General features: G+C 43.6%; 1 protein-coding gene across 3 annotated transcripts in view; it reads right to left on the bottom strand.

Moving 5' to 3' along the window:
- Positions 1–21,950, bottom strand: part of TEX10 (testis expressed 10) — a 236,419-nt gene that overhangs the window by 201,441 nt on the left and 13,028 nt on the right. Inside the window, exons 3-5 of one of the 3 annotated variants that reach the window (XM_030205096.1) lie at positions 16,568–16,814; positions 8,301–8,413; positions 5,233–5,492 (exon numbers count right to left, since the gene is read on the bottom strand). In XM_030205096.1, coding sequence (XP_030060956.1) covers positions 5,233–5,492; positions 8,301–8,413; positions 16,568–16,814 — 620 coding nt within the window. The remainder of the gene's footprint in view (positions 1–5,232; positions 5,493–8,300; positions 8,414–16,567; positions 16,815–21,950) is intronic. The other 2 variants (XM_030205101.1, XM_030205108.1) reach the window with 2 other exon arrangements.

The following is a 21,950-nucleotide window of genomic DNA, read 5'->3' as shown; positions in this document are numbered from 1 at the left end:
ATACTGCTGACACTATCGCAGCCTGAGATATCGTTGCAAGCTGTAATGCAGATAATTCAGGGATACGGCCAGGTGGCTGGTCTCAAAATTAATATGCAGAAGTCTGAGATCATGCCCATACAGTGCTCGACGGAGCTACAGGAGCAGCTACAAACCTCCTTCCATCTCCTCTGGTCACCTCAGTATATTAGATATCTGGGGGTTAATTTAACGCCAGACACTGGGAACCTATTTCGGGAGAACTTTTTACCTAAACTACGCGAACTCTTGCAAGAACTGGACAGATGGGGAGGGCTACACATGTCATGGATGGGTAGAATAGCAGCGGTTAAGATGACACTGCTCCCCAAACTCCTGTATCTGTTTATGGCAGTGACAGTTCATATACCATACACATTTTTTCACACTCTTCATAAGAAAATGTTCGCCTTTATTTGGCGTAGAAGACCACCTCGAGTGGCCCGTAGTGTTCTCTTTCAACTACGGAAAGATGGGGGTATGGGAGTGCCTAACTTTAGCCTATATTATAGAGCCGCCCTATTTCAGATGCTGTCCACGGTACAGAGAGGCCCGAATAAGTTGTGGACCTACGATGCGCAATGGGGCTTAAAAGGGGTGCCAATATGGGCAGTAGCGTGGCTCCCCTTGCCGCTCATTCGAGACCTTATCTCCGGAATACGGGGTCCGATGGGGGTGATCCTGGGGGAATGGGTTAGATGTAGAGCGGCATGGTTCCCTGGGCGTAAATATCATGTGATGACCCCTATCATTTTTGCAACCGACTTCACTCCAGGTCGGACAGATGGGGTATATAGACATTGGTCTGCAGCATCGCTGCGCTTGCTGGGCCAAATATGGGAAGATGGGAAGTGCCATTCATTTCACACACTTCAGGAGGAATTTGGGTTAGGGGACAAAGACTACTTCTCGTACATGCAGATTAGAGACTTTATACAGAGAAAAGCGAGAGAGGACTTAGCCCTTGCAGACACAGAGCTTGAGTTAGCCATGAGATCAGGGGAAGGCAAAGGGGGGATATCCCGCATTTACAGAGCTATGTTGCATAAGACCCAACCACTGGGCAAATACATTAAGAAATGGGAGACGACACTGGGTGCCACATATGATCCACTGGTCTGGAAAGGAATATTTAAACGTTTACTGGCATTTTCAGTAGCTACTCCTTTACTGGAAAATGGGTATAAGATGTTGTATCAATGGTATATGACCCCGAGCCGACTTTTCCGTATTTTTAAAAATGGATCGGCACTCTGCTGGCGTAGGTGCGGGGCAGAAGGTACATTTTGGCATATCTGGTGGGAATGCCCAATGATACAGCAGTTCTGGCAGGACTTACAGTCCAGACTGCAGAGCGGGATGGGACTGGTAATAAAGTTTGATGCTGACATATGTTTGTTAAATTTAGTTGCAAAAGAGAGTAAAGGCTCCTGCTCAGCACTTTTAAGATACATTGTTACAGCAGCCAGGACTTTAATTGCAAAGTATTGGAAACAACAAACACTGCCCACTGTGGACCAAGTACTTACCAAGGTGGACTATTGCTGTATGATGGATAAATTGACTGCCATGCGAAGAGGAGAAATGATGAGATTTCTTAAAACCTGGTCCACTTATGTAGAGTGGCGAGGGCTTACAGGATGAGGAGTATATTTGGTGACTCTTGTGGCAAAACAAAGTGTAACCTTTCGATGATGTGTTCCTGAGAGGGGTGGGAGGGGGGAGTTTAGGGGGGCTTTTTGTTTTTGTTTTTTCTTGTTGGTACTGCAAAATGTATGGCATATATTGTCAATATGCGTTAATGTATGCTTTGAAAATTGTTAACTCTAATAAAAAGATAAAAAAAAAAAAAAAAAAAAAAAAAAAAAGCAGCGGTCCAAGCCCAGACCCTTGGGGAACCCCACTAACTACCCTTCTCCATTGAGAATGCTGACCATTTAACCCTACTGTCTGTTTTCTATCTTTTAAACAGTTTTTAATCCACAATAGGACACTACCTCCTATCCCATGACTCTCCAATTTCTTCTGGGGTCTTTCATGAGGTACTTTGTCAAACGCCTTCCAAAAATCCACATACACAATATGAACTAGCTCACCTTTATCCACATGTTTGTTCACCCCTTCAAAGAAATGTAATAGATTGGTGAGGAAAAATTTACCTTCACTACATCCATGTTGGCTTTGTCTTATTAATCCATGCGTTAATTGTCCACCCCTAGTTATTTCACCATCAATGGAGGCACATTGATCAGGTGTTAAGTGGAAGTGTAAGCACAGTTAAATAATTATCAATGGCTGCCAAGTTGATTGCAGTTATTCCACTCTCTATCCCAACCTGTGGTATTCATACATATTTTTTTCAAATGTCAGTGAGTACAGGAACCATCAAATGAGCCTCAGCTGGTGACTCATTTCACACAGGATGTTCAACCCTGAGATTCACCAAAATCGTCACTGGCCCCTTACCCTTACCTTTATACTTTAAATTAATTTTTATAAACATACATATTAACTCATCTCGTATCTTAAAAGGACCAGTCTACGAACACTCCTCAATTTATGGAAAACCATCTGTATTATGTTTACAACTTAAAATTTCATACTCAATGAGGAATCCAAAGTAACTCCAAGATTACGAGCTTGGTGCAGAATTGGAATTGAAGCATCACTCATCTGGAAACAATATCTTCCGATGAATAGCGAGATAACTTGTGGTTTACCCACATTCAAGTTTCATACGATTGCCCTTCATCCACTGCTGAACAGCAGTCAAACTCATTGACAACCGATGTAAAACAGTGTCTGCTCCTTGATCAATCTGAATAATAAACTGGATATCTGCTGCATATAATTTGTATGACAAGTCTAAATAATTCAATAACCGCCAAAGAGGCAATAAAAAATATTAAATAGAACAGCAGATAAACAAGGAACTTCAACAGACTTAATATCATTTACTGTCACACAAAATTTCATATTTTCTAGAAAAGACTGGAACCAGCTTAGTACTCAACCACCAATTCCAACAGTTCTCAACCTTCCAAGTAAAATCTGATGGTTCACCGTACAAATACAGCTGATATGTCTAAGGTGACCAACAAAAAAATGACTTCCTTTATCAAATCCTACAAAGAAATAAGTACAGCTCACTTGCATTAACAAAGTTCTCAGGTCCCATATCCCTTCAATTTTATTTATAACAAAACACATCCTTGAGACAAGCATGTGGCCTATCAAAAACTTAGCGCTGTACAATTAAAGAAGGATCAATTACAGAAAACAAGGAAACTATCAGTGATAAGCAACACTTTACAGTTTTATATAACAGTTCTTGCTTCTTTAAGCTTATAGTCTCACAAACAGACAAAACATATGGGGGGGGGGGTCTGAATTAGAACAACAGAGCCAGCTAAAAAGAGCAAGGTCTTATGAGTCTATATGAATAAACAACCCTTGTGGGGGGGGGGGGGGGAGTTAAGAAAGCACTATGAGGGGAGTTAAGGAAGCCATGTGCAAAAGAAAGAATTAGGCGCATATGTTAAGAAGCATCAATAAAAGGGAAGGGGAAGATAGATGGGATGGATATGATATAGGATGAAGGGAGTCTGTGAGATGGGGAAGGGAGGATGACATTTAAAAACCGTGATGTGTCTCTCCTGCCCTGTGGGAGCTAACTTGTTGATAAATTGTAACCTTGGCATACGACGGAGGAAACATGGAAAGTAGTGAAGCACAGAAATCTCATGTACTGACTACAGAATGTTGACAGCATTCCATACTTTATTTTGAACTTGCTGAGCAATGCTATGGTTGCTGATTGATACAGTTCAAAGGTTCCTATGAAGCTTTTTTGACAATAATTCTGTACAGATTTTTTTTTTTTTTTTACATTGGATACAGTTAATAAACATATATAAAAAAAAAAGGGGGGTGGGGGGAGGGATTGGGGGGGGGGACAGAAAATGTTGATGATAGATGTTCAGATGTATAAGTACAGGTTTGAAATGTTTACTACCAGAGTTATATGGATTGGCACGATATTGTATCATTTATGCAATCATCAATAAAAACATTATTACACTTAAAAAAAGAAGCATCAATAAAGTGCATTTTGGGGCTGGACATGGCAAAATAGGGAGGTAGCCCCTGAACTGTGGAGCCCACAATTAAGCCAAGACAGACAGAATACATAAATAAGAAACTGGGGAGAACCAGGGATGAGGCTTAAATCGCAGAACTAGGACAGTGGAGAGAATGTAGTTGAATTCATGAACCACTTTAGGTAAATCAACAATGATCTATAAACAATCTATATAATGCAAAGTAATGGGTGGAATGGGTGGGAAATAACAGTTAACAATGGCATGTTTTCCTGATAAGTAGGGCTTTTTTTTTCTATTTTTGTTATTTATATGCCATTTAACCACTTCTTACAGGTTCCGTTCTGTTTAAAGGTTTCTTGATAACTATATTGTTAAATTACATTAACAGTAACAACAACAACAAAAGAGAAGTGCAGATAAACCAAGTAGGCAAAAAAAGAGGATTCCCAGCAAAATGGCTGATCAGAGATCACGAAACAGGAAAAGTTGAAAAAAAAATATGAAGTTGACAAATCACATGGCTAGAACACTAAGCAAGAATAGAAAGTAATATCATGGCATTATTTTTGTCCAGAAGAAAACAGGTCCAAAGCCATGAAGCAAGAAATTTCAGCAGTCAGCTGAGACAAAAAATACAAGCAATGAGCTTAGTGGAAAATGAACTGAAGGAAATATGCTGCATGAATGCAGGAACCACCACACATGTCCAAAAGGGCCTTTAAGATTTTCCTAGAAAGTTCTAGAAATGTCAGTGTCACTACATGAAACTCACCTTTCTTCAGAAAACCACCAGCAGACGGCAAGCTGTTATGAACACTATTAAGATCCCAATAATCCTAAATCAATTCTACAAAGTTTCCCTCTGCTTTATGTTATTCTAACTGAAATGGTATTATGTTACTAGACCAATGAAACTGAAGAATTTGGTAATAAATCAGTTACACAGGGAAGCACAGCAATAATTCAAAGCTTCTCCTTGTCCTCTTTCTGACCAATAAAAGGAGAATAAGAAACTAAAAGTACCTACCTTTCACAAGAGATTAAAGAAAAGCAAAGGATAAATCACTTAACAGGAACCAGAAAGATTTATCTTGTTCTAGCTATCACGTACCTTTGTTTTGCTGTACAAGCATAAGTCTCCAGGTTACTCCAAGTAATCGGATTAACTGTTTGTTATTCAATTTCCAGCCATCCACAAGGGTTTCAGTCACAAACGTTCTAATCATATCTAGCCAACCAGAATCCAAATGAACTGTGGAAGTGTTTGCCAGAGAGACCATGATGTCACACAAGGTCAGGTTCAGTAAAAGATGATCCAGGTTGTTAAATGGAATAGTTCCATGCTTGCTGCTAGATAAAGAGAAAACAGAACTAAAAATATTTGTGAACCTGTAGTTCCTAGAGAAATATATAAACATAAACATCATACATTGCTTAACAGAGAATAGTTACCTACTTTTTCAAATATTACTCGGATTATGGGATACTCCAAGAAACTAACTGGTAACAGTTTTAAAACAAAATATTTGTTCAGTGAACAATTAAACTGTGGAATTTATTGCTGGAAGATAGGATAATGTTTTTCTAAAGATTTACACTATTTCTGGAAGACAGATCTATTGGTAGTTAGTAGTCAGAGAGATTTGGGGCACTGTCATGTCTTCCAGGAGTAAAGACTGAGGGCCCGATGCACAAAGGCAATCATAAAATACAGCTGCCTTGAGTCATAAACAACAACCACCAATGCACAAAGGGGATCGCATGCAAATGAGATGCATTGACTCCCCCTTTGTGCATCGATTGCTGTTTGCGACTCAAAACTATCAAATACATTTTACTGCTTACACAAAGATCCCTGGTGGTCCAGGGGACCGCCTCCTGACCCCCTCTCCACTTCCTAATTCCCCCCTTTAAACAATTCCCTGGCGGTCTGGTGGACCCCATACCCCTCAAATCCCTCCCCCCCCCCCAACACACACACAGTAATGATCTACCCTGCCCATACCTTAAAAAGTTGAAGGCAGGAGGACAGAAGCAACACCTCCTCCTTCAGGCCCTGCCACTTCCAAAATGGCAGCGCCCAGCTCCTGCCCAGTGCATTCTGGGATACACTGGGTAGGGGCTGGGTGCTGCCACTTTGGAAGCGGTGGGGCCCAAAGCAGGAGTGATGAGGTGTTGCAACTGCCCTCCTGCCTCCAAATTTTTAAGGTATGGGCAGGGCAGGGCAAGGAGGGGTCACTAGACCACCAGGATAGATCTTCACTGGGCTGCTGGGGCACGGAGTGGGAGAGAGGGGAGGTGTCAGGGTCCACTGGACCACCAGTGAAGTGTTGCAGGGGGCGCGGGGAGGTTCACTGCACCACTAGGAAATCTTCAAAACAGGGAGGGGGGGTCAGAATTGATTTTGGTAGGGAGCACAAGCAGGCAGCCTTTTCTTCCCTCCTCTCCAACAGCTCCAGAGTCGCTGTAAAATTTGCTCGTTACTAGGTGCTCTGGAGCTGTGCATCCTGCACACCGGTAACTGTGGAGGGAAGCTGTGGTCCGCATCAGTAGTGATTTGGGAGGGCGGCTGTTCAGCGTGTCAAGCAGTCTGGAGCTTTTTCTGTTTTTTCTTGCTGACACCGGTAACTGTGGAGGGAGGCTGTGGTCCGCGTCAGTAGTGTTTTGGGAGGGCGGCTGTTCAGCGTGTCAGGCAGTCTGGAGCTTTTTCTGTTTTTTCTTGCTGACACCGGTAACTGTGGAGGGAAGCTGTGGTCCGCGTCAGTAGTGTTTTGGGAGGGCGGCTGTTCAGCGAGAGTCAAGCGGTCTCGAGGTTTTCCTGTTTTTTCTTGCTGACACCGGTAACTGTGGAGAGAGGCTGTGGTCTGCATCAGTAGTGTTTTGGGAGGGCGGCTGTTCAGCGAGTCAGGCGGTCTCGCGGTTTTTCTCTTGCTGACACCGGTAACTGTGGAGGGAGGCTGTGGTCTGCGTCAGTAGTGTTTTGGGAGGGCGGCTGTTCAGCGAGTCAGGCGGTCTCGCGGTTTTTCTCTTGCTGACACCGGTAACTGTGGAGGGAGGCTGTGGTCTGCGTCAGTAGTGTTTTGGGAGGGCGGCTGTTCAGCGAGTCAGGCAGTCTCGAGGTTTTTCTCTTGCTGACACCAGTAACTGTGGAGGGAGGCTGTGGTCTGCATCAGTAGTGTTTTGGGAGGGCGGCTGTTCAGCAAGTCAGGCGGTCTCGAGGTTTTTCTCTTGCTGACACCGGTAACTGTGGAGGGAGGCTGTGGTCTGCGTCAGTAGTGTTTTGGGAGGGCGGCTGTTCAGCGAGTCAAGCGGTCTCGAGGTTTTTCTGTTTTTTCTTGCTGACACCGGTAACTGTGGAGAGAGGCTGTGGTCTGCGTCAGTAGTGTTTTGGGAGGGCGGCTGTTCAGCGAGTCAAGCGGTCTCGAGGTTTTTCTCTTGCTGACACCGGTAACTGTGGAGGGAGGCTGTGGTCCGCGTCAGTAGTGTTTTGGGAGGGCGGCTGTTCAGCGAGTCAGGCGGTCTCGAGGTTTTTCTGGGTTTTTTGGTGACTCGGTAACTGTGGAGGGAGTTTGTTGTCCGCATCAGTAGTGTTTTGGTAGGGTGGCAGTTCAGCGAGTCAGGTAGTCTCGAGCCTTTTCGGTTTTTGTTGTTGTCTTTCTCTTTGCTGTCAAATTTGCGCATGCCAGTTTGTGGTTTGGGGGGGGGGGGGGGGGTTTGGATCAGCTGTGAGTGGGGTTTTTTTTTTTCCACTGGTGGTTCGTCATAATGGGTCCACTGACGTCAGCGAGAGCTACTGAGCCTAGCAGACCAACTGCAAAGGAGCCACGGTCACAGGCAGCAAGACGAATAGAACGCTGGAAGTGAGAATTATTATATAGGATGTCCTGAGAAACAGATTGGCAAAGGGTACTTAAGGACTGGCTTGGAAAACAGTGAACTAAATTATCTATATTTTTTCCTTACTCGTATCATTAAGAAAATAAAACATTTTTACTAGATATGCAGTAAAGAAAAAGTTTTTAAGATGGACTTTTTCACACAAAAGAAAACATCCACTACCTTATTAAGCTAGCAAAAATTCTTGTATTTCTTCAATGGCAATGGATACTAAAATGTACTCAAGTTTATCTCATCTTTAATTTATGAACTTATTATTGCCACCTTATTGCTCAACCATACCTTCTACATGAATTCTTCTTTTTGTGCTTCACTGTTTCAAGTAAAGAATACGGGAAATGACTCATGAAGCGATGCCTAAAAACATCTAGGTAATTCACTCGTAGCCATGAGTCCTGTTGTAAAAATGAACACACATTAGAAAAGCATAGTTGTGACATGAAATGTAATCACCACTGCACTCACTGCAGTGGTTTCACAACTCAATCCAATAGGTACGGTTTTCAAGATAGTCAAAACAAATATGCATACAAGAAGTCACCATGCATGCACATCTCAAAAGGTAAGTGCTTCCAAGTCAGAGTTCAAAAGTACTAGCACACCATCTCCAAGAGGTATCATCTTCCATATGATTCTTAGCTTACAAGAATGTGGTGCATTCTGTTTAGGATTTTATATAATTTTCACATTCTTGACAAAACTAAATGTTTCAACTTTTAGATCTCTTCCTATTGCTCGTTTAAAGAGCTGGGCATCTAGCATTAATTGGACTTTATAACCATTGTTACCTGTTGAGGAAAAGTAACTAAATTTGCCTTGCTACCCAGTTTCACATTCTGTAAGTAGAATACACCACTCCCTTCCTCTCCCCCCCCCCCCCCCCCACCTCCACTAAAAGATACAAATGAAGTTAGGCTTGCAACTAGATAATCACATGTATTATGACTACCGTGTTTCCCCGAATATAAGACGCTATCTTATATTAATTTTTTCTCCCCAAGACCCGCTAGGTCTTATTTTCAGGGGAGGTCTTATTTTTTTTCGGGGAAACATCGGGGTCGCCACCCCCACCCAAGGTCGCCCCCCCAACCGAGGTCGCCGGGCCCCCCCTCCACCCGCCCTCCGTCGCTCCCAACCTGAAACGCCTCCTTTCACCTTCCTTCGCAAGTTCGGAGCAAGCAGCAGCAGGGCAGACCTCTCCTTCCTTCTGTGCCTCGCCTTCGCCTGACGTTACGTTATATCAGGCGAGGGCGGAACACGGAAGGAAGGAGTGGCCTGCCCTGCTGCTGCTTGCTCCGAACTTGCGAAGGAAGGTGAAAGGAGGCATTTCAGGTACTCGTAGTTCCGGGAGCAACGGAGGGCGGGTGGAGGGGGGGGGCGGCGACCTCGGGGGGGGGGGGGGCAGCGGCCTTTGTCCGGCTCTCGGCGGCACTGCTTCAGGTAGGCCTTACTTTCGGGGGAGGCCTTATAATACAAATTTGCAGCAAAACCCCGGTAGGCCTTATTTTCGGAGTAGGTCTTATTTTCGGGGAAACACGGTACCATCTGTTGTCCTTGCTGCAGCAGGACTTGCTTACGACTCATAACTTTTTATTACTTCACATGCAATTTTTTACTTTACTTTGTCATGCTTATCAAATATCTGTCTGTCTGTATGCTCTGCTTTCACTTAAGATGTTTTAATGTGTTGATATTGAAAGTAGTATATTAAACTATACCATGTACTATTTTTTACTGCTTTAAAACACATATTGCCTATGTCCAGGTTATTCTTGCTGTACACTGACTTGGGTGAATGTCTTTTGCGATCTGACTTAAAGAGTAATAAACTTTACTTGCGATATCCAATGGAAGAGACCTTAAGGAATAGTAGCATAGGAGGCAGAATGTGAGTAAGCCATCCCCAACCACTCTACTAGCTTGATCAGTAATTTGGAATTATTTTACCTCAATTACCTAACAAATTAATCTTTTCTTCAATGACCTAATTTAATGGCAACCATAAATCACAGAACATGTCTAGGCTGGGAAGGTACATATGAACATACACTGCACCTTATACATACCTTTACTAAACAACCTACCCAAAAGCTCCTGCTCAAAATTATACCCACTCTAAGGCAGGAACAACTTTGTACATGTATGTCTCTCAATAACATAAAAACCAAATATGAAGAATAAATATGTACACAAATGAAACTCCCCTGCTCTATAAGTGAGTGAAAAATCCAAATATCATAGAGGCCATGAAAAGGTGCAAACCATACATATTTCTAGTTTTTATTCTAATATTGCTATTTTGCTTTTTCTTGAGCTGGGAGCAGATCTGGAATTGCAAGACAGTATTTTTTCTGGTAACTACCTTTCTAAGGCTGTAGAAATTTGTGGTTTGACATTTGGCCTATGCTAACTTGTGATAAGTTGCTGGTCAGCAACTAAGACAGAGACTCCTATGACTAAGGACATCTGCTGTATCCAGATAAACAATCAGAAGGTGGGTGTGGGTAAAATTATAGCTTTAGCAAGAGGGTGGGGGCAGTAACATACCCAATATCTAATGAAAACTTATGCTTAAGTGCATGAGAGAGGGGTCACGTGATGCAACGTGGCTGAACGGACGCTCGCGATCCGGCTCCGCTCCCAATTCCCCCTAAATTGTTTAAATTAACCTGCAGAATCTCTTAATAAAAAAAAATCAACCTGAAGGTTAGTGCCGCAGAAAAGCTGGGCTGTGCATCTGTGCTCCAGAAGGAGAGATAGAGAGGTCGGGAGCCTGGCATGCTCGCAAAGAATCAAAGGCTCAAAAAGACCCGTATGTTGGAAGTGAGCGCCAAAATGGTGGTGGCGGCAGCGAAGGAGACCTCAGGGGAGGCCAGCCAGCCGGCAGATGCCTTCAAGGAGCTGATTCAGCAGGTTACCGCCACACTGGAGGAGAAATTATCTAAATTTCAATTGTCGGTGGAGCAGATAAGGGAGGCGGTGGAGAAGCAAGGGGCTGGACTGCAGCAAGCAGAGGAGCAAATCTCCAGGCAGGAGGACAGAGCGGTAGCGGCAGACACGAGGCTTGTGGCTCTTGAGCAAGTGTGGAAAGCTGGAGCAGCAGTTAGATGATCTTGAGAACAGGAGCAGGAGAAACAATGTGAGAGTTGTGGGTCTCCCTGAATCGAAAGATAAAGACTTATGGCACCTAATGGAGTCGTGGATAACAGAGCAGCTGGGCTTTCAGGGCCCTGAGAAAGCAGTGAAGGTTGAAAGGGTCCATAGAATTGGCTTGCTGAAAGAGGGAGCAAAACGGCCACAGACGGTTATTGCCAGAATACTCAACTATGCTGACAAGGAGAAACTCCTGCAAGCGTTTAGAAAAAAAAAAAAAAAAAAAAGGAGCTTGAGTTTGAAGGCAATAAAATTCTACTGTTCCAAGATTATTCAGCTGCTTTATCGGAGAAACGCAAGAAGATGGGGCAGCACTGCAAGAGGCTGTTTGAAAAGGGAGTGAAGTTTGCAATTCTTTTTCCTGCAAAAGTACGGATTCTACAGGACAACAAGGCAATATTCTTCACAGATCCCAAAGAATTAGGGACATACGTGGAGCGTCTGCAGAACTGAGCCCATGAGAGGAGGCTGCAGCTGTTTGGACTGATTTGGCTGGTAGTGGATGAATGGCAGCTTTCTGTACCCTAAGCGGAGTCAAGATGGAGAGAGAGGTGTATTTTGGCTGGAAAGAACGCCTGAGCAGTTTGGAGTTGGCAGGCAGGAGGTGCCCATGGTGGGTGGGCAGAAACAAGAACTGACTTAGAAGCACTCTCGGAGATGGGTAGCTCCTCTGACGGTAAAGATGTGAAGGATGTCATCTATGCATTTTCGCAACAACGATCTGGCATCAAGCGCATGTGAACTGAGTGGGCAAGCATATGCAGAGTCATAGTGGCCCAGTTACATGCTATGGATTGCAAGTATTTATGCCTCATACCTTGTTTCATATTTTGCTACTGTTTGTTATGGCAATGTAATTTCTTTGTTATTATTTGCAGTGGGGCTAAATATTTTCGTTTCCATGCACATGGTATAGTTACATGATGTTTAGAACTGATTTGGGAAAGGCAGGGGTGGCGCAAGGGAAAGGGAAAGCGGGTGGTGCTGGGGAGAAGAATACAAGAGAGTCATTTGGAAAAAAGGGATGGGGTCTGGGTAGCAAATGAGGTCGGGGGAGTTGGTGCTGATCAGGGGAGTGGGTGGAAAGGGTTGGGGGAGGGTTTGTCCACTGTACAGGAAAGGGAGGCCATTATCACATCTCACGGTGGATATAGGAATGCCTGGGGAGTTTGGCTGGGAGACCCCTTCTGTGGAAATAATTCTCAGTAGAAGACTGTGGAGGTCATTTTCAAATGGCTAGTCTGAAAGCTGTTTCTCTAAATGTAGATGGCATACACTCACCAGTTAAAAGATTTAAGATACTGCAGGCGCTGCAAAAGCAACAAGCTGACGTTGCGTTGTTACAAGAAACGCATTTGGGGAATACTGAGCATGTCAGACTAAGGAGGGACTAGGTGGGGGAAGTATACTATGCCTCTTATAACAGCCGACAGAGAGAAGTAGCAATATTATTCAAAAAGAACATGGCATTTGAAATGCATAGAATGTATCAGGACCCAGATGGCCGCTTCATGATAGTGGCGGGCCTCTTGCAGGGAAAGAAGGTGGCCTTATGTAGCATATATGCACCTAACATATACTCGCATAAGTTTTTTGCTCTATTAGTCGCTAAGCTAATTACATTTGATGACTATCCGCTCATATTGGGGAGGAGACTAACATCACCAGTGACCCACTCAAAGACTGCAAACCACCAAAGCAAGCGGGTAGGGATCATGAGGGGAAGGGGGTGAACTTCATAGTTAATGAATTGGGAGTGATTGATATCTGGAGGCTCCATCACTTAGAAGAAAAGGAGTACACATTTTTTTCTCACCCACACGGGGTCCATGCGCGCCTTATGTGCTTCTGAGCCAGTCCCTGGTGAGAATGGCAGAGCGAGCAGAGATAAGAGAGTCTGTCATTTCAGACCACGCTCCAGTGTGGGTCCAAATCAGGTGGGGAGAGAAGTCGGGGACGAATAGGCGGCATATGAACCTTGCTCTTTACCAAGACCAAGCTTTTTGTAAATATCTCAGGCAAGCATGGTTAGACTATATAGAGGAGAATAAAGATCAGCCGGTAAATGATAGAGTCTTCTGAGAAGCAGCAAAAGCGGTGGTGCGCGGTAAGATAATGGCGTACACTATGGCTCTTCATAAACAGCGGGACAGGGAGCAAGGAGAGATCTTGTTCTCTCTCTCTCTGAGGCAAACAGGAAAATGTATATGGAGCCAAGGAAGCAAGTGTAGGCAGTATTAAATGCCAGGGCACTATATGATATTAGACTCTACAAACACCATATGCACCGGTGGGGTAATAAAACTGGTAAGTTATTAGCATCACTGGTTAGGCAATGGTCTGGAAAGATTATATTAGCAAAATAAAGAATGCACAAGGTAAAGTTCAGTCGGGGCGGGAGGAAATACAGCAGGAGTTTGTCCGTTTTCATTCTTCACTATATGCGAAGGGTTCTTTTTCGGAAAAAAGCTGTGAGAAATTCTTTGAAGGCCTTCGGTTGCCAACTTTGACGGCAGCCCAGGTGGCAGGTCTTAATGGGCTGATTCAGGGGCAGGAAGTGCAGAAAGTTATAAAACAGTTGAAGTTAGCTAAAGCACCTGGACCAGATGGGTTGGGGACAGAGTTCTATAAGATTTTGCAGAATGAGATTGTTCCCTTGTTTGTGGCTATATGTGCAGAAGTGCGTGATTCGCAGAATATGGGCACAACTCCGAATCATGTGTATATCACGGTATTATCTAAGCCGGGTAAGGATTTAGAATTGGTGTGCTCCTACCGCCCCATATCATTGTTGAACCAGGACATTAAAATCATGGCGGCAGTACTGGTGGATAGGCTAGGTGAGGTGGTACCACACCTGGTTCACAGTGATCAGGTGGGTATCGTGAAGGGACGGTATGCTTCTGCCAACATATTGAAGGTCAGTGGCATTCTGTTGGAAGGTAGCAAGGAGGCTGGTGACAAGATTCTGGCAAGCTTAGATGCCGAAAAGGCTTTCGACAAAATAGTTTGGGACTATTTGTTCTGGGTGCTCCAGAAATATGGGATCATAGGTGAATTTTTTGGAGTGGGTCCGGGTGCTATACAGCAATCCAACTGCCCAGATTATGATTAATGATATGCTAACACCAATAGTGCACTTGGGGGGAGGCACTAGACAAGGGTGTCCACTGTCGCCTCTTTTGTTTATTCTTACTCTTGAACCATTAGCGGCTAAAATTAGGCAAGAGCCGAATCTGAAAGGCGTGGAAGTGGGAGGCAGGGAATATCGCATAAATTTGTTCGCTGATGACATGTTACTCATTGACAATGCATCTGCAGGTATTTTTCAAGTAATGGAGATCATCAAGGAGTTTGGAACGTTCTCAGGTTTGAGCATCAATTTTGGTAAATCTGAAGCTCTACCGATCAGCAATCCCTGCACATGAAGTGTCTTGCAGCCATATGGACGACGCATTCGATGCCGAGGCTTCGACCTGGCTCAAAAAACCTTTTCTCTGTGAGCTTCTCTGGCCAGCTGTGTTCTCTTCTTCATATGAAAGCCAGAGAATACAGTTTGCACGGGTATGATCAGGCTCCAAACACTACAGACACCAAGAATGGGTGTCTTTGCCAGAGATGGTTCTATTGCACTGAGTGCAGAGCTTGAAGCCACTGGGAACCTTTGATGACATGAAAGGAAAACCAGCTGTGGCCAAATTAAACTCGATGGTGCTAAAAAAGGGCAAAGCACCAGGAAAAGGAGGCAGGAAAAACTCGACCACAGCTCAGGCCTAAACGCAGCAAAAGAAAACTTAAAAAAAAAAAGGAAAACAATAATCTAAGGAGATACTAGGAAGCAATAAAATAAAGAAAATCTCCAAGAGAGGTATATAAAAAAATAAAAGGAAGGCACAAAAAAGACGGAAGGCTGAATCAGCTGTGAAGATTGGGAATAAACGTATCCTCTCCTCATCATGGAAAAAGAAAGAGAACTGCTGGTCCCATGCTCTCACGACGGACAGAAAACCATGTGCGCAGAAGAGCACATCACAAGCTCAATGAACTGTTTTAAGCTTGTTAAAGCTCCAGACCAGCAATGCTGACCCGCATTACCCACATGTGAAAATTTATAGGCCTGCTTGTCCTCAGAGAATTAGATTAACCAATTAGCATGTTCCAACAAATATACACAGCCTCAGGGCCTCCTTCACTAGTAGGACAAGCTTCTGAATCTACTCTGCACTCAAGGTCCCCGGGGGCACCGGCAGATCCACCAGAGGTCCCAACAGCAACCAAGGGTGAGTATACCCCTGTTCCAGGCACTCCCCACCACAGTAGCCTGTTGAGACTATTCCAAGTGTAATGGTACGGAAGTTGAGGCTAACATGGCTGCCATCGGAGACAGAGAGAACCCAGACCCAACTTGGGCCTTTTACACAGCCAGAATAAGCCCATCACAAGTGGGACACAGGAAACTGACAGCCATGCTGAGCTGCTGGTTCCCTATCATTGCAACGCCAGCCAGCAGTCGTTCCTGGCCATATAGTCAGCATGCACTGATCTGCTTGGACTCACCGGGTTTCCACAGTTCACCCTAGCTCCTCTGGGTGTGCGCTAAGAAAGTCTTCTAATTTCTAGTTTTTTTTTTTTTTTTTATTAAGCCTCCTAATATTGCAGGAAGCCCCAGGGGGGCACTAAAAGCATGAAAGGGGGTGTGAAATGGGGTAAGGAGGATGGAGACCCACAACCCCCCCCCCCCCCCCCCATAGGCAGGGCTGTAGGTCCCCATCCTCCTTAGTCCATTCCGCCTCACCAAGCTACCAGGCTTAAGTGCCAACTTGGAGCTGTGGAGACTGGACTACACACACTACCCAAGTAAGGTCCATGGACCGACAACCAGGAGTGAGACTCAACATCAGGATGTGGGCCTTAACCTGCATCCTGGGGAGCTAAGCCTAGGCCCTTCCGCACCATCATGAATAACCCTACCATCTGCTGAAGGTAGAGAAATACTTCAGAAGGCACCAGCCTATATATACCGGTGATGTCACTGGAAAACTCTGTTCTCTACCTCCATCTGGTGGCAGGAAAGAGACACAACCCAATTGTTCAGACCAGTATGGAAAGGACAATAGAGAATTGCATATTAAATGCACTAAAATTAATACCTCCACTTTAACATGATACTTATGCACTACTAACTTTGCTGCACTGGAAGTAATTACAACACACAATTTACATTAACACAGTATATGATGTCAGATAAAGACCCACATGGCCTATCCAGTCTGCCCAATTAAGGCCCTCAACAACAAGTAAAGCAAAGTGCTGATAAGCATGCTGTCCACCATACACGGACAGAACTCAAGCAGCTAAGTGCCATGGCAGAAAACCACTCCTCTGCATTCTCTTACCATTTTGTGTGTTTTGTCCTGCCTCTCCACAAGCCTCCACAGCAAGCAAATGATACTCAGCACTTGCTGCATAAGGTGATGGGATTCTGGTTCTAAGAAATTTCCTGGAGTAGTACTAGAAAGCTGTGCAGGAGAAGCTTCAACCCAACATTCAATTAATAATGGAATTATCATCTCAATAAATCCTTTCAAATTTTCAGCTGAAGACAAACCTTCATCCATGATACATGTAATATCACCCAGGGATCTAGAACAAAAAATAAAACTGATTATTTTAACAGCATTCATGAAAAGTAAAATTAAACACTAAAAGATTATTTGGGCTAATTCTGATAAAAAGATAAGAACATAAGAACAGCCATACTGGGTCAGACCAATGGTCCATCTAGCCCAGTATCCTGTTTCCAACAGTGGCCAATCCAGGTCACAAGTACCTGGCAGAAACCTAAATAGTAAGATTCCATGCTACCAATGCCAAGGCATGCAGTGGCTTCCCCCATGTCTGTCTCAATAGCAGACTATGGACTTTTCCTCAAAATGGGCATTTCTGTTAGAATACTAACAACTGGGGGGGCATAAGAGGAGATTTAACATCAATTTAATCCACACCACCAAGCATATGAAGAAGTGGAAAGACATATATAAACCTTTTTATATGTCACTTTATCAGTAACTTCTTTTCTTCTTAAAATCATCTATATTTTTACTGCTCAGTGTGCTGCTGCGGCTAGGAAAGCGAATAGAATGTTGGGTGTTATTAGGAAGGGTATGGAGTCCAGGTGTGCGGATGTTATAATGCCGTTGTATCGCTCCATGGTGCGACCGCACCTGGAGTATTGTGTTCAGTACTGGTCTCCGTATCTCAAAAAAGATATAGTAGAATTGGAAAAGGTACAGCGAAGGGCGACGAAAATGATAGTGGGGATGGGACGACTTTCCTATGAAGAGAGGCTGAGAAGGCTAGGGCTTTTTAGCTTGGAGAAGAGACGGCTGAGGGGAGATATGATAGAAGTGTATAAAATAATGAGTGGAATGGATCGGGTGGATGTGAAGCGACTGTTCACGCTATCCAAAAATACTAGGACTAGAGGGCATGAGTTGAAGCTACAGTGTGGTAAATTTAAAACGAATCGGAGAAAATTTTTCTTCACCCAACGTGTAATTAGACTCTGGAATTCGTTGCCGGAGAACGTGGTACGGGCGGTTAGCTTGACGGAGTTTAAAAAGGGGTTAGATAGATTCCTAAAGGACAAGTCCATAGACCGCTATTAAATGGACTTGGAAAAAATTCCGCATTTTTAGGTATAACTTGTCTGGAATGTTTTTACGTTTGGGGAGCGTGCCAGGTGCCCTTGACCTGGATTGGCCACTGTCGGTGACAGGATGCTGGGCTAGATGGACCTTTGGTCTTTCCCAGTATGGCACTACTTATGTACTTATGTACTTACAGTGGTGGAAATAAGTATTTGATCCCTTGCTGATTTTGTAAGTTTGCCCACTGACAAAGACATGAGCAGCCCATAATTGAAGGGTAGGTTATTGGTAACAGTGAGAGATAGCACATCACAAATTAAATCCGGAAAATCACATTGTGGAAAGTATATGAATTTATTTGCATTCTGCAGAGGGAAATAAGTATTAATCCCTCTGGCAAACAAGACCTAATACTTGGTGGCAAAACCCTTGTTGGCAAGCACAGCGGTCAGACGTCTTCTGTAGTTGATGATGAGGTTTGCACACATGTCAGGAGGAATTTTGGTCCACTCCTCTTTGCAGATCATCTCTAAATCATTAAGAGTTCTGGGCTGTCGCTTGGCAACTCACAGCTTCAGCTCCCTCCATAAGTTTTCAATGGGATTAAGGTCTGGTGACTGGCTAGGCCACTCCATGACCCTAATGTGCTTCTTCCTGAGCCACTCCTTTGTTGCCTTGGCTGTATGTTTTGGGTCATTGTCGTGCTGGAAGACCCAGCCACGACCCATTTTTAAGGCCCTGGCGGAGGGAAGGAGGTTGTCACTCAGAATTGTACGGTACATGGCCCCATCCATTCTCCCATTGATGCGGTGAAGTAGTCCTGTGCCCTTAGCAGAGAAACACCCCCAAAACATAACATTTCCACCTCCATGCTTGACAGTGGGGACGGTGTTCTTTGGGTCATAGGCAGCATTTCTCTTCCTCCAAACACGGCGAGTTGAGTTCATGCCAAAGAGCTCAATTTTTGTCTCATCTGACCACAGCACCTTCTCCCAATCACTCTCGGCATCATCCAGGTGTTCACTGGCAAACTTCAGACGGGCCGTCACATGTGCCTTCCGGAGCAGGGGGACCTTGCGGGCACTGCAGGATTGCAATCCGTTATGTCGTAATGTGTTACCAATGGTTTTCGTGGTGACAGTGGTCCCAGCTGCCTTGAGATCATTGACAAGTTCCCCCCTTGTAGTTGTAGGCTGATTTCTAACCTTCCTCATGATCAAGGATACCCCACGAGGTGAGATTTTGCGTGGAGCCCCAGATCTTTGTCGATTGACAGTCATTTTGTACTTCTTCCATTTTCTTACTATGGCACCAACAGTTGTCTCCTTCTCGCCCAGCGTCTTACTGATGGTTTTGTAGCCCATTCCAGCCTTGTGCAGGTGTATGATCTTGTCCCTGACATCCTTAGACAGCTCCTTGCTCTTGGCCATTTTGTAGAGGTTAGAGTCTGACTGATTCACTGAGTCTGTGGACAGGTGTCTTTCATACAGGTGACCATTGCCGACAGCTGTCTGTCATGCAGGTAACGAGTTGATTTGGAGCATCTACCTGGTCTGTAGGGGCCAGATCTCTTACTGGTTGGTGGGGGATCAAATACTTATTTCCCTCTGCAGAATGCAAATAAATTCATATACTTTCCACAATGTGATTTTCCGGATTTAATTTGTGATGTGCTATCTCTCACTGTTACCAATAACCTACCCTTCAATTATGGGCTGCTCATGTCTTTGTCAGTGGGCAAACTTACAAAATCAGCAAGGGATCAAATACTTATTTCCACCACTGTATGTAGAATGTAATTTATAATAACTCCATATCCAAAAAGCTAGTCTAGTTCTTTATTCCATGTTTGTTTAATTTACACTTAGGAACAGGACTGCGAAATTTACTCTTACCTGATAGTTTCTAGTGCAGGTGATTAATTGCAAACATTAACAGCAATTAACACGCAAACATTAACAGTGACTACAAAAAAAAAAAAAGCAGAAATAAAGGTGTGGGGGGGGGGGGGAACCCCACGAAGGAAGGCACCTGAAGCAACAGAAAAAAACAAACACTCTGAAGAGAGAACAATAGAATGCACCACAGATGAATAAAGACTGCTGGTCACACACATGCAAGTTGGGTAGGAAGGCACACGCACATGTGTAGCAGAAGTACTGCCTCAAGTTTTTAAAGAAACGGTACGCATTTCCACACCAGGTTCTGTGGATGACGTCACCCACATGTGAGAATTATATGGTCTGCTTGTCCTCGGAGAAAAGAATATTTTATGAATAAAGTTCCATAAGCTGCTAACCTAAATTTCCAACCTATTTTCTAAAATGCAGTCTATGGATTATATTATACAGTGTCTCAATCTCGGCCCAAAGTTCTGCTGCAGTCATGTTTTGGGTATATTAAAAAAAAAACGGTTAAAAAAGTACCCCAGGGGCAAGATGGCATCTGAATAGGACGTGTGTGAAACAGCTCCTCACTCAACTCCCTCTTGCTGTTTTTTTTCCTTAAAAAAATACATTTCCATGCCCATGAGACGGGGCAAACAGAGCGCTTACCCTGCTCCCTCTGCAAGACAGGAATGGGACCGATGGACCGTTTCACTGTTCCCAGAGTAGAATTGATTGGGCCACAACCCTTGCTGCAGGAGGGATCGATGAGAGGAGAACCGACCTACCTGCCTGAGGGAGAGACCACTCTGAGCCCAAAGGAACGAAGTCCTCCTTCGATGCCGGCAATGCTGGCAGACCAGAGCCCTGGATTGACTAGACCCGATGAGGCAGGGGCAGACTCTGCTAGCAGAACACCGAGTGCAGCAGTGCTGGTGGTTACTGCTGAGAATACCGAAGGAGTAGGAGTTGAATCACAGGAGAGCAAGACTGGCTCTGAGAAAGGAGCTCAGGAAGAGGTAACATTGAAATTATTTCCTAAAAAACCGGAGAAAATAACCCTAGAAAAAATTTGGGATGCTTTGGAATGTTTAGAAGATTCTTTAACCCAGAAACTATCTCCAATAGTTAAAGTTACTCAATCAAATCAAGCTAAAATAGCAGACTTGGAAAAACAGTTGGAACAATCTAAAACTTTTGAACAAACAATTATACTTGAAACAAATCAAATTAAAGAAAGTCAAATAACTTTAATAAAAGAAAATGTATACTTACATAGGAAAATAGAAACTTTAGAAAAATTTACAAAGGATGAAAACATTGAGATTTATAAATTTTCCTAAAGCTCCAGCAGTGGCTCCTTTAATAACATTCAAAAGATATCTTTCTGAAGTATTAAAAATTACTGAACAATTGTTTCCACCTGTAGCAAGGATTTATTATTTGGCTCCCTATGTTAAGAAACCAAGTGAGCGCATAATACCATCTATGGAAACCCCATTTGAGGAGCTAAATTTGAATTTATCACAAACAATTGAAGATGAACTATGTGGAGTACAACCTGCTACATTAATTACAGACTTTGTTCTACAGCCGGATCGGGATTGGATCTTGAAAACTTTCTTTAAACATAGACATGAAGTCTTTCTGAATTGCAAAGTCAAAGTATTTCCTGATATTGCTAGACAAACTCAGAAAAGACGTCAGTCCTTTTTGAAACTTCGTGATAGTGTATTGTCACAGGGGGGGGATTTTCTGGCTTAATTTTCCTTGCAAATGTGTTGTTAAATATGTTTTCTTTGAGAGTGATCAGTTAGCAAAATTCCTGGACTCCAGACAAGAACCAGCCGTAAACTCTCTTGTGCTTCCTCCATTAGTATCTACTCCGTGATAGGATAAGTGGGAACATGTTCTACTCATTTTTTCCTATTTTAACCAATTTTTGAATTGTGCCTTGCCTATAATTGTGGACTTTAGCAGTAATTATCATTTAATAGATTTTCTTTATAAAATAATTTCTTGTATGGTATGGTAATACTCCTTTTCTGTACAACTGTTTCTTGTAAAATTCATTAAAATTACAAATAATAAATTAAAAAAAAAAAAAAAAAGTACCCCAATTTCCTCTAGACCCAAAATAGTGAAGAGGGATAATAAATACCCATCACTTTTAACTATATTTAAAATGAAATTTGTCTCAGGGCTGACACACAGAAAATGATGGCAGATAAAGATCGTAACGC

This window comes from Microcaecilia unicolor, chromosome 1 (assembly GCF_901765095.1).
Source record: "Microcaecilia unicolor chromosome 1, aMicUni1.1, whole genome shotgun sequence".
Lineage (NCBI taxonomy): Eukaryota > Metazoa > Chordata > Amphibia > Gymnophiona > Siphonopidae > Microcaecilia > Microcaecilia unicolor.
This window is presented reverse-complemented; position numbering and strand designations above follow the sequence as displayed.